The 12,990-nt window shown below is 57.2% G+C and overlaps 4 protein-coding genes across 4 annotated transcripts; 3 read left to right on the top strand and 1 right to left on the bottom strand.

Moving 5' to 3' along the window:
- Positions 1 to 63: 63 nt before the first annotated feature.
- Positions 64 to 6,286, top strand: D7B24_004479 (uncharacterized protein; the record flags this gene model as incomplete). The annotated part of the gene is made up of 2 exons (XM_028638648.1): positions 64 to 5,566; positions 5,616 to 6,286. The coding sequence occupies 2 exons, from the start codon at positions 64 to 66 to the stop codon at positions 6,284 to 6,286; spliced, it is 6,174 nt and encodes a 2,057-aa protein (XP_028496766.1).
- A 1,434-nt stretch (positions 6,287 to 7,720) lies between these two features.
- On the top strand, positions 7,721 to 8,229 carry D7B24_004478 (uncharacterized protein; the record flags this gene model as incomplete). Its single annotated transcript, XM_028638647.1, has 2 exons — positions 7,721 to 7,832; positions 7,922 to 8,229. 2 exons carry the CDS (start codon positions 7,721 to 7,723, stop codon positions 8,227 to 8,229), a joined length of 420 nt encoding a protein of 139 aa, XP_028496765.1.
- Positions 8,230 to 10,079: 1,850 nt separating this feature from the next.
- D7B24_004477 (uncharacterized protein) lies at positions 10,080 to 11,105 on the top strand (the record flags this gene model as incomplete). The annotated part of the gene is made up of 1 exon (XM_028638646.1): positions 10,080 to 11,105. The coding sequence occupies one exon, from the start codon at positions 10,080 to 10,082 to the stop codon at positions 11,103 to 11,105; it is 1,026 nt and encodes a 341-aa protein (XP_028496764.1).
- Positions 11,106 to 11,261: 156 nt separating this feature from the next.
- DHCR24 (Delta(24)-sterol reductase) lies at positions 11,262 to 12,737 on the bottom strand (the record flags this gene model as incomplete). Its single annotated transcript, XM_028638645.1, has 1 exon — positions 11,262 to 12,737. One exon carries the CDS (start codon positions 12,735 to 12,737, stop codon positions 11,262 to 11,264), a length of 1,476 nt encoding a protein of 491 aa, XP_028496763.1.
- Positions 12,738 to 12,990: the final 253 nt, after the last annotated feature.

Raw genomic sequence — 12,990 nt, 5'->3', positions numbered from 1 at the left:
AAGACCCAGTCTACGCAACAGTCCACACGCGTCCGAAGCCCCCGCTGGGGTTAAATATCACAAATGCCCTGGCAGCCGCTGCTTCGGATCGCATTCGCCGTTGCGACGTATCCGTTTGCTGCGCAATGCCCTGCCGACCTGCCACTCGAAATTGGCGACGAGCTGTACATTATCGAGGAAACCCCGGACGGCAACTGGCTGCGCGGCTATCTTGTAGCCCCGCCTAGCTTGCTTTCGGGACTCACATCTGTCAAGGGCCAAACTCTCGAGGCGCGCGTCTTCAGCGGTATTTTCCCACGGAGTTGTGTCGAGGTTCGCGAGGTCTTGGGCGAGACAGATGATCCAAACGAAGAAGATGATGCCACCAGCGATGATCATGCTGGCACAGAGCACTTTATCGAGAGCGACTCTGGTAAGAGTGGTTTGGCGGGCAACGCCGACAAGACACGGAAGAGGGATAAGACAGGCACTCGGAGCTCCAGAACAGACGACAAGGGACGCAAGCTTCTGAGGGAGCTCACCAATGGCACTCACGGCCGCCTTTCAATCCCTCTTGTACGGGACCCCGAGGCTCCACGCCCAGCGGCCCCTGTACCGATGCTCAAGATTGGCGACGAGACACCGACCTCCGCCGGAGAACCTCTGATCGACGAGATCGCGAGCTGCCTGCGAGAATGGCACTCTACAAACCTTCATGAGCTCCTCCTCTCTCGGCAATACTCGCGACTGGACGAACTTTCGCGACTTGTCACCTCCCTCAACCTAAGCCGACAACAATTTCTCCACAACGTCTTGACGACCCACGAGTACGAGCGCCTTCGCGAAAAGACGGTTTGGGACCTTGTGCGGGTAAATAAGCTTTGTGGCGGCGAAGTCATTGTTCGTGATCCCGAGGAGCGAGGTCGTGTCTTGACCGGTGATGACTCCGTGGTGGAGACAACAAAGCTGCAGTCCCTAATGAGCCTTCTTGATGAACCTCCTCAGCCAACTGTCGAGCTGACTGCGCTGCACCACGTCCTGGTCGAAATCAAGGGATTTGCTGGTGCCTCTACCGAAGAGACATCGCTTGCGGTCTACTTAGTATCCAAGGCGCCTGGCAGCTCGCCCGCTCCACTTTCAGAATGCTTCATGATCGAGATCCCTCCCGGAGGCACCCTGGGAACCCTGGCCAAGTCAGGCCAGTTGAAGACACTATTCGCAGATCTTTCTGCTCAGGACATCGGCGATGCGCCATCCGCTGAGTCGGAGTTGTACCTTGTGGTCAAGGTCCGAGCTACGCAGCAGATCATTGGTGGCGGAAAGCCTGAGTCGCGCTCTGGATCTAAATCTCAACCGTTCAAACAGCAAGACCCTACGAAACCCCCTTCAGCGAGCGGCAACAAGACAATTAGGAGAAGTCTTATGTGGGGCAGCAAAGGTTCAAGAACAGGGTTTTCTCGCGGCGGACAGATGAACAAGATGGACTCGGTGACTGAGCGAGCCGACATGCGGCCCCCCACGAATGGAGAAAGTCGTGATGGCCAACAGCCACCCAGCACTGCCGGGTCAAGATCACGAAACGGCTCCCTCGACGGCAACCAAGACTCACACTTGATGGCTGAACGAACTGTGGGAATTGGTGTTCTGAGGCTGAACTCGATCATGAAGCAGAGCGACTCGATCGAGCAGGTGCTCAACGTATGGTCGCCGACGCCAACTTATCTGTCTGACAAGCAAGGCGGCGAAGAGTGGGATACCTTGGTTCGTGAGCTAATGGACAGCAAGTCTGGTCACTATGAGAGGTCCAGGAGGGCGGAGCGCGTACAAGTCCAATTGAAGGCTTTCAACCATCCTGATGCCGATGCACTCATCAAGGCCACGCCGACGCTCCTTGCTGGTGTTTGCAAGACCGCCAAGATTGGCTTCTCGGGAGCACCGACCAAGCCAAGATCAGACATATATGTGACGCTCGACCAAGCCGCTCTATCGAGACAGAATCTTCTGTCACGTTATGGAGGCAACCCGACGACGATTTCCAGCAACGTGCATGCCAACAATCTTCAGCTCACACTCGAAGTGCGCCGAACTTCCGGACAACGGATTGAGAACTGCATATTCGCATCATCAAATACAGAAGGTGTTTCCACATGGCGTTCACTTGCTGCTGAGAGGGGAGAAGCATGGCGCCAAACTATCAGGCTCTCGGTATCCCCTGAAGACGTTTTTACCTCACATATCGTCATGCTCCTCTCCGACTCGCCGGGGTCCCCCTTTGCCGTTGCTTTCATGCCACTCTGGAACCAAGAGGCCTTCCTCCGGGATGGGTCTCACGCGCTTTTACTCTACAAAATCGACGATTACACAGCAACGGCACAGGCTGGTCCAACTGGAAAGGGTGGTTATCTATCGCTGCAATGGAGCGCTAGGGGTAACGACGAACAGAGCGCCGAAGTTACGGGACCACTGGCAACGCTTCGCGTTCACACATACCTCTGCAGCACACGGTTCTCACAGGACCGTATTGTTCTGGGCCTTCTGAGGTGGAAAGAAGCGTCAAAGGAAGAGGTCCCATCGCTTCTGAAGCACCTCGTTTTTGTGCCCGAGATTGAGGTTGTGAAGCTCTTGAGTGATGTCCTGGACGCACTTTTCGGCATCTTGGTCGAATACGCTGGGAATGACGACTTCGAAGACTCAGTCTTCACCGCGCTTGTCAGGGTCCTCGGCATTGTACACGATCGCAGATTCAACCTTGGCCCACTGGTAGACCAGTACGCCGAGAGCCGCTTCAACTACCCCTTTGCTACGCCTTGTCTCGTTCGGTCCTTCACTCGTCTGTTAGAGAAGCCCACGGAACCGGAAACGTCACGAAAGCTTCGATCCACTTTCAAGGTCGTCCGCCACATTCTCAAGTTCATTACCCACGCCAGAGGTCAACAGAAAGCCAAAGAGGCTGGAATAGGTATCACATCCTCAACACCTGGCTTTACTCGCCATCTTCGCACCATCTTCAAGGCTTTGGATGCGATGATGCGCAACAATGCGCCCGTCCTGGTTGGAAGCCAGACTCTGGCAGTGCAGCACTTTCACACTTGGCTTCCCGAGCTCGCTGGACTCCTCACTCCAGAAGAAATTCTGCACATCGCTATCGATTTCATGGACTCTTGTGCTGGCGTTAAGGGGAAGCTTGTGCTATACAAACTCATCCTGGTCATTAACTACTCCAAGCTCGACATATTCTCCAACCCTGAACAGAAGTCCGCGCTCAGCACGAACACGGTTAGGTGGATAGAACCTCACTGGGGCCACAAGGAGAATGTGACCGATCTGTGGAAGGAACAGGTTCGGCTCTGCTGCTCGATCCTGGCAACTCAGGTTGGCACCTTAGGGCCAGAGATTCCTGACTACATCCCAAAGCTTATCGACTCTTACCTGTCGATCCAAGCTGTGCCTTCGCGGCCACGCAACCGACTCTCCCTCCTCTTTCCAATGTCCTATCCTTTCCCGAGCAAGGCTGTTGCCGATGAAATTACCTACGACGAGACTCTCATCGAGCTTTCGGCTATCCTCTCAGCGCTGTGCAACTCTCCCGCCGGCATGCAGCTCGACCTTGGCGAGGCAGACCTCACTGTGCTGCTTGAGAACGCTCTCCGTGTTTTCATGAGCATTCTCAACGGCCAGGCTTTCCCCTCTACCTGGTTGAGTGTGCATATTTACCACCACAAGTCCATCATGAAAACCCTGCAATATCTCTCGAACATCATGCTTGAGTCGTTTCTTCCTGATCCCGATGACGCAGAGAACTTCAACACGGAGCTGTGGAAGATGTTCTTTACGACACTTTTGAAGCTTGTTGGCAGCCCGGGCCTCGCTCTCGAGACCTTCCCAGAGCAGAAGAGGCGCGCCGTTTGGAAGATTGCTGGGGACGTCCGAGAATCCGGTGCTGAGCTGCTACGCCGTACGTGGGAGGCTATTGGCTGGGACACCAGCATTGAAGAGCGAGCTCGCTACGGCCTCACAAAGATGGGAGGCTACCAAGTTCAGTACGTTCCAACACTCGTTGGCCCCATCGTCGAGCTCTGCCTTAGTGTGCACGAAGGACTTCGACGAATGGCGGTTGAAGTGCTGCAGACTATGATCGTCAGCGAGTGGACCCTAAGCGAGGATCTTTCTGTCGTCCAGACGGAGATGATTGACTGCCTTGATCTGTACTTCAAGTCGAAGCCTCTGACGGAGAGCATCCTTCAAAAGCTCTTTGTTACTGAGCTTCTGGAACGATTCGATCCACTCTCCGAAATCCCTGATGAACCGCTTTACGCTGCTGTTCGTGAGATGGTCGGCACTGTGGATGAGTTCCTTGAACTTCTTGTCGCTGTACACAGCGGTGACGTGGCCGGCGAAGCGTCCCATATGATTAACCGTCTCCGGCTGATGGAGTTCCTTCGAGACATGCAGAAAGAGGAAATATTCATCCGTTACGTCCACCAGCTGGCTCTCCTTCAGCGCGAGTCTAGGAACCATACCGAGGCTGGGCTGGCGTTGCGCCTACACGCTGACCTTTACGACTGGGATCCTACACGACAGGTTATCGCACTTCACGACCCCGAATTCCCAACTCAGTCACAGTTTGAGCGCAAGGAGCGAATCTACTTTGACATGATCAAGCACTTTGAGGACGGCGAGGCCTGGAGCAGTGCACTCACTGCATACCAGGAGCTGCGGGTTCAGTACGAGACCAACATTTTCGACTTTTCGAAGCTTGCAAGAACAGAACGCGCAATCGCCAAGATTTACGAGACGATTGCCAAAAGCGACAAACTGGTCCCCAAGTACTTCAAGGTAGTGTACAAAGGGCTCGGGTTCCCGGCTGGCCTGCGTGACAAGCAGTACGTGTATGAAGGCTCACCAACCGAACGCGCATCCGCCTTCACCGATCGCATGCAAGAGCAATATCCGTCCGCCCAAATCGTCACCGGCGGCGATGTTGATGACTCGGAGGGCCAGTTCTTGGTCATCTCCGCCATCTCTCCCCATCGCGACCTCTCTCACCACGTTTTCCAACGAGCCCGCGTACCTCAAGTCATCCGGGATTATCTCATCTCTTCTCAGCCTCAGAACTTCTCAGTGTCATCTAGGCGCAACACCACTGGGCCTGTGGCTGAGCACTTTGCGGAGAAGGTGGTCTACACAACAGCCGACCCGTTCCCAACAATCTTGCGGCGCAGCGAGGTAGTTGGTGCCTACGACGTCAAGCTCAGTGCGTGGGAGACGGGACTGGAGCGCATCGTCCGCAAGACGCAGGAAATGACGATCATCGAGAAGCGGGTCGCCGAGGGTGACGACGAAAACGCGCAGCTGCTTCTCGATGCTGTTGGTGTCTCGGTGAATCCCAACTCGGAGAACAGTGTTGTGTGCTACCGCCAGCTGCTCCCAGAACCCGAGGATGAAGAAGACATTGAGCTCAGTCCACAAGACAACGCCATCCGTATGGCCCTGGTGGACCATGCCATCATGATCAAGAGGTGTCTCGGGACTTTCTCGCGCAGCGCCAACGACATGCTCCGCCGCCGACACGACGAGCTCATGACTTGTACGTTTGTTCCCGTAACGCAACCAAGATTTGTATTAACGTGCCACAGACTTTGTCTCAACCTTTGCGCCCGAAATCGCCCATTTCGCGCCTGCTCAGCCGTCTCACGAGGTGACTGCTGCCCCATCTCCGACCTGGCGAGGTTCCTCTCCGTCTATCTCGTCACCGCGCCCTCAGAGCGTCATAACGGCGATGGCCAACGGCATCATCACGGAGGAGGCAGCCTCTGTCCAACCCGTCTCAATTCGACAGGGACGAGGAGCCCGCCTCAGCTTCTTGGGTGGCCGAAAGAAGGAGCCAGCCACGCCGACACTGACGAACGGGGATCATTACGGTGCAGGTGAGGTTGACGCGGCGAGTGTGCGTAGCAAGAGCTTCGACAAGGACCACAGCAGCAATCGTCGCAGCATATTGCGGAGCAACGGTTCCGATGCACCCGTCCTTCCCAGTCTTCCTCCCGTGGACACTGGTGATTGGATCACAGACTCGGGTGGCCGTCGCAGCTCCGACCTGCGAACGCTATCGCTGTCGCGCACTGGCACGGGCAGTGGCGCAGCAGAGAGGCACGAGGAGCGGCCTCAACCGAGCGTCAGCAGCGGCGGAAACCAGGCACCAGGGCTGGTCAAGATGGGCAGCGTCCGCAAACGATTCAGCATGCTCAAGCTCGGTAAGAAGAGCAGCCGGGGCAACGGGCTCATGGGCGCCGTCGACGAGGAATAGGACTTTCTCGAGACGGTGCGGCGGATGGGGTACATGAATGAGGAGACGGGCGAGTGGCAATACCCGGTGTCTTGACACCACTGTTTTTATTTCTTGATTTGTCTTGTAATTATCCTGTCCCCCTTGTCGGACTCTCATTTCTCCAGCGCCGTCTCTTTTTCTTCTTCTTGGGCGTCGCGACCTATAGCGAGAGGGCGGAGCACCCTGTGGTGTTCTCGAGGTGACGGGAGGTCGGACTTCCAGGATACCCTGTCGACTGGGGGTAGTCTCACTCTTGCATTCTCGTTGCGCAAGACGGAGAGTTTGTGTGGATTGGGGCTTTGCTGTTCACAGCCTCGGAGTGGTGGTGTTCTGGACATGTACGAATCAATCCGGGCTGGACTGTGAATACGGCCCCCGTTTCTTCCGCGCCTCGATCGATCGATTGAGAGGCATGTGGTCTGTAGCTGTTGTTCGCTTCGAAGATAATACCAATTTGGCTTTTGAAAATGCGTGCTGCCCGCTTGGTGCAGTGAACATGTGCTGCTACAGTGTGCTTATTCTAGGTCAAGACTGGTTTGACCATGGAATTGTCATGGCACGTACAAGCAACTCTTGTAGACCCAGCCGCTTCAGTAGAAGACTACACCCGCCAGACAATGTCCACTCACTGGACGATGAAAAATCTGGCAAATGCAGCTCGACCGTTCTGATCAGCCAGACGACCGTTGATGTATGTCCCCTTTTAGTGTCCGTGGATTTCCTGGCGTCTATGAAGTTCCATCTCCTCGCTCGGCTCTGTGCTGTGCACCAACAATCTCTCGGGCCGAAGGAGGCAGAGTAGGAAACGCAGTGCTCGCTTCAGATGCCCAACACTCCTGCCACGGGAGCCATCATGGGGCTTGGGAATAGAGTGACGATGAGGATTGAGCCTAGACTTGATCGTGGATATTTTGCTGCCGACACCTCATCTGGCGAATAGCTCTGCTGATCACACTTTTTGATGAACAAAGTTCGAGAGAGCAGGATGTTTGAGGCGATACTTGGATGCATCAGACAGAGGATCATAGGCATGATGCCCCTCCCTGCTGATCAGTGGGGAACGCATCCTGCCCCCGTCCATCTCCCGAGAGCGGGCTTATACGTATGTCTTGCAGAAAGAAACAAGACTCCGGGCGAGGTGACGTCAAACAAGCATGCCCCGTTCTCGGGCCGCTGCGAACTCCGTGGAGAGTGTGGGGTAGATGTGGAATTCTCATTCCGCCGTCTCGGTGGGGGCGTCCGGCTCTTCCGATCTTGGATTTGGGGCTTGGGGCCATGAGATCATGACCTAGCCCCGAGCTTGACGTGGACTTGTATAAAATGGTTTGGAGAAGTTCTTCAGCCGTCGTTGGATTCTCTCAAAATCAAAAACCAGCATTCTCCTGCACACCTCAAACCAGATCAACAGCAAACATGTCTCACCTCAAGTACTACGCATACGAGGGCGTCGGGGTACGGAACCGAGAGAAGTATCGATATAGTCAAGCAGTCCGCGTTGGCGACAGAATCGAGTGTGCCGGCCAGGGTGAGTCGCCCGGCACATCCTGACAAGAGGGCCTCGAGCTCGCTGCATCTTGCTCGTTGATGAACTCGCTTTCTGACATGAGCTGCAAGGCGGCTGGCACGATGACGGCACATTCGAGATGGAAATCAACGTCCAGATCGACCGTGCGTTCGCCAATGTCGAGAAGAACCTCAAGGACGCTGGCGGAAAGGGCTGGTCGCAGGTCTTCCGTGTTGATTCGTATCATGTGCCGCTCGACGATGAGGCGCTCGCTGCCATGATTCGGAATTTTGCCAAGTACATGCCCGATCACCAACCGATCTGGACGTGTGTTGGTGTTCCGCGTCTCGGGGAGGAAGAGATGAAAGTGGAAATCGCCGTGGTAGCCCATGATGCGGAGGGGGCCAAGACGGCCTGATGGGGTGTCAAGTCAGTGGACTGAGGCCCTTGTGATAAGAGCCACGGACCGAAGGACATGCTTTGAAGGGAAATGGAGCCCTGACGAAAATAAAGCTGACATACGAGCTGCAACAACGTCTGTTATTTTTCGACGCATGCGTTTTCAAGCTTGTCCAGCGAGAAGGGAGGAGGGGTTAGTCTGAGGTAGGGCTAGGTACCTAAGGTAAGGTACCTTATGATGCCTAAAATAAAGAATGCATCAACGTTGACTGATGGTAAGGTACCTAAGTGACAATTGAAAAGTCGGCAAGCGCGGACGGCTCACAGGCATCCCACAACCCTCATGGGCCTTTCCATGTCAAGTCATGCTAAGAAGGAGCAACTCACGCGGAGTGGAGCTCGATACCACGTCGTCGTTGGACAACCGAAGGCAGCGCTACTACTTGCTACCTGTCAAGTCATCTTCACCAACCCTCCTCTCCACTCCCATACCAACCCAACCTTGAGCTCTACATGGTACATGTCTAGCCAGCCACGTGTCTGCCAAGAATATCGTCTGCCAAGAATGTCGTCTGCCAAGCATCTCGAAAGCTTTAGCACCATCAGTCCCTAGCAAGCCACCACAACTCGAACCCCGCCAAGCCCATACGCAACCTCACAGGTGCCAGAGGCGCCTCGGCACAGGGCCTGCTTCAAGGGCACTTGCGCGATGCAACACATCGTAAAAGGCACGAGATGCATCACCCCTTCAGGACATGACGACCTCGCATCACGAGACTGGAAAGGGAAGTGCCGTCATGTACCGAATCATCCACGCCACATCACGAGAGCATCCCCGCAGCGACGCCCGCCAGAAATTGCTGGGTCGCGACTTGTGTTACATCGTGGCCGTGTTTGACTTATGGCAAGATTTTAAGCATGTACGCCGACTCCGGCATCGAGTCCGGCAAAAAGAAAATAGGATGATGGGGTTGCGAGGGCGAGGGCGAAGACGCTGGGAGACAAAGAACCATATCGGGCAACAACAAACCCGTGCACAAACGAAGCGTGCGTCATGGTCAACGATGCCGCCTCCCCGGCGTTGCGCTACCACCCAATCCGACATGACCCCAGAGGAGCCGATGCATGCCAGAAAATTTCTGTCTTGAGCTTAGTACCGAAAATGATGCCTCTTTCTGCCCAACCATGAAGGGAGAACACGAGATTCTGGACGGCAGCCGGGGACTGGGGCATGGTGCTCAGCGTGCGACAGTGGGAATGAAGAATGCTTGTGATAGGGACTACCTTATCTTCTGCGACAGGCAACAGCAGCGCATTACTGGCATTTCATCTCCCCGTCACGAAGGCCTGGCTGGGTAGGAGACGCCGGCCCCTCGTATAGGCGAAGAAGCAAATTAGCGCACCGACAACGAGGGACCAAAATAGGTTCGTTGTGGAGTGTACTGGCTCTTCGCTCAGCGGTCTAGCCAGCAACTGGAAAGTCTCAGTCTGGGGCTTCTAGCCGGGAACCGATACGACCTAACCTCCGCCGGGTCCAGCCCGGCGAAGGGCCTCGCCCGTTGGTTGTGCCCTCAGCGTCTTCAGCACGACGTCATGACGCGACTCGACATGTCTCAAGTGTCACGAAAGAAGCTCCCTTGCTTTAGGCTACACTTTAAGGGACCATCAGGCCAGGCCGTCCCTTTTTAAGAAGAGGCACCCGCCCACCCATCTGGTGTGGTTGGGTACCCCGCATTCTTCCTGACGCGCCCAATCCTGGTGTATGTATCGCCAAGCTGTTTCCTCACCGACCTAGCTAGCCAGCTCACATCTTGACGCTCCAACTTCACACCACTTACACAACGGGGACCCGATTGTAGCCTGGCCAAGATGCAACCAGAAAACGTGGTCATCACGGCGCACTGCCTCTGCAGGAAACACACATTTACTGCTTCGCTACCTACATCAAGCCTACCTCTGGAAGCGACTGTCGACCACAGCGATGGCGCGCGATACTTGACTGGCGGTTTGTTCCTCGCCACGGCGCCGTGGCCGACGCCGCAGGAGAACGTTTCTACCTTGAAAGCATACACCGTCTCCAAGACCGTTGAGACCTTTTCGTGTGCCACATGTTCATCGCAAATGTTTCAGCGAGAAGATGGTCAGTTGAGAGTCATCACCGGCGTTCTCGGAAAGAACAAGGGACTCGTGCAGTACAGCAAGCACACGGGCATGGAGGGCACGAAAGACGGAGGGGTCGCGCCATGGTTCGGCCAAATAACTCCCTCCGAGCAAAAAACAAGCAAGGCATGCGCCGAGTCCAGCGAAACGGAACTGCGATGCCACTGCGGCGGCGTACACCTCGTGCTTCATGGCGCGCGTGCCGAAGACGCTGAAGCGTGGCGCGCGATTGTCGATCCCGAGTCAAAGCGGTACCTGGCGACACTCGACGCTTGCGACTCGTGTCGCACGACGGTGGGCTCCGACGTTGTCTGCTGGGCTTTTGCACCGATTGCGCGCGTCAAATTTGCCGGCGAGTGGTTCGGGTTTCCGACCAACGTGGCTGATCTCAAGGCCGCCGTCCTGCGAGGCGTTGCGGGGCTCGGCACCATGAAAGTGTACGGCAGCTCGCAAGGCGTCGAGCGCTTCTTCTGCGGGCGATGTGCCGCCTCTGTTTTCTACACGAGCAGCACACGGCCGAAGCAGGTTGATATCACCGTCGGACTCTTGAGGCGGCCCGGCGGCGCAAGAGCGGATGGTGCGCTGAGCTGGGCGCTGGGCAGGGCGGATTATCTCGAGGATGTCAAGGGGGGATGGCGTGAGACTGTGATCAACGAATTTGTCGAAGGCAGCGAGCGGTGGAGGCTAGACAAGGGCGTCGCTGAGGATTTCCTGAGGGCCAGAGGTGACGTGTGAATTTGTGGCATTTCATCTTGGCCTCCACTGCGGCCTCCATTCGGGAAGCGAGTTTGACTCTGTACTTTTACTATCTTTATGTACTTGTACATTGAAGGGGAGCAGCCACGGGGGCGGGGGCGGGTATCAAGGGGGGGGGGGAGTTATGTGTCTATCTCATGAGCGCAACGCCGAGGCGACGCCAATCAAGCCGGCGAAAGGCCATTTCACAGCCAACCTGTCCACGAATCCCTTCTTCGCGCGCTCCTTTTCAATGTCGACACGCACCTTGTCGTAGACGGTGGGCAGCGTCGTGGCGTGGTACTTGAGGCGCAGCTCGTCGTACCACGCGCGGCCGTAGATGGCCCAGAAGTCTTCCTCGTCATAGTAGGCGTGCGAGTACAGCACCTTGCGGCCGCCGAGGGCGCGGACCTCGGCCTCGAGGTCGCGGTTCGTCCGCACAAAGGCCTCGAGGTCCTTGGGCCCGCGGCCCCACACGCCGACGTTGAGCGACGGCGCGCCCGGCGGGTCGGTGGCCGGGTGGAAGGTGGGCGTCGCGATGGCGGGCAGCGGACACAGCCACAGGGGCCAGACGGGGTTCGTGGCGACGAGGTGGTCGACGAGCTGGGGGGCCGCGGCGTAGGGCACGGCGAGGTCGTGGACGAGGTAGCGGAAGGTCATGCGGCTGCCGCCGCCGAGGCCGGCGCGGTAGAGGTTGCGCGTGCGCATCAGCGGGTTCAGCAGGCGGCGCGTCAGCGGCGTGAAGGGCACGAGGGGCCGGAAGTAGGCAAAGGCCAGGGCGCCGGTCCAGAAGCCGCCGCGGTCGTAGCGGAAGAGGTAGTCGCGCAGTGGCAGGTAGTCGGCGGGCGGCGGGGCCTGGCCCTTGCGCAGGGCGCCGAGAGCGGCGGCGCGGTCGCGGGCGTGCAGGTAGAACCAGGGATCGCGGGCGTGGGAGAAGGTGCGCAGCGTGACGTCGATGGGGATGGAGCGCGACATGGTGCCGGTGATGACGAGGCCCTGGGTGGCGCTGAAGAGGATGCCCTCAACAAAGTCATTGGCGGCGACGTGCGTCGCTGCCTCGACGGCGGCGCAGGTGGCCTCGACGGTCGTGTGCAGGGTGTACTCGACGCGGACGTAGGACTCGGCGTCGAGGAGGCGCAGGTCGAGGCGCGTCACGATGCCGAGGGTGCCGAGGGCGCCGGGGGCGGCGGCGAAGAGGTCGGCGTTCTGGGTGGGCGAGGCCTCGACGATGTCCCCGTTGGCGAGGACCATCTCGACGCAGGTGACGGCGGCGTCAAAGGCGCCGTGGCGGAACGACGACGACTCGCCTGCCGAACCGGCAAAGGCGCCGCCGGCGGTGATGCCGGGGAACTCCATGACGACGGGGGGCACGAGGTTGTGGGGTAGGATGGCATCTAGCAGGCCGTCCATGGCGACATTGGGCTCGACCGAGACGGTCTTTGCGGCCTTGTCCACATGAAGCACATGGTTGAGGGCGGATATGTCGACGACGGGCTGGCCGTGGGCGGGGCGTGTTGAGTTTGTGGAACCGTGGTGGATGCGGAAGGGTTGGCGGCGAGCGTGGAAGGTCTTGACGGCGGCGGCGATGCTCTGGACGGTTGCCGCGTGTGAAGCTGCCGTCTTTGCGTCCATTCTGTGATGCTGCTGCTGGGGTCGATGAGATGATGAGGTATAAGATGAGCTTTTGCCAAGTCTGATGAGGTCGAAACGATGTAGTCAGCCGGAGGGCTCGGATCTCGGATGGTGTCTTGATCTTGATGTGGTGGTGAGACATGAGGTGACGTTGACGTGACGCCAGGTGTCACCAGGTGGGGTGGTGATTGGACTCAAGCGTGGGCTACCTTGGGTAGGTAGGTATCTTGGAGTGCAAGCAGCCAGGATCAAG

The sequence above is a fragment of the Verticillium nonalfalfae genome, assembly GCF_003724135.2.
Source record: "Verticillium nonalfalfae strain VnAa140/NRRL 66861 chromosome Unknown scaffold_25, whole genome shotgun sequence".
In the NCBI taxonomy this organism is placed as follows: Eukaryota; Fungi; Ascomycota; class Sordariomycetes; order Glomerellales; family Plectosphaerellaceae; genus Verticillium; species Verticillium nonalfalfae.
This window is presented reverse-complemented; position numbering and strand designations above follow the sequence as displayed.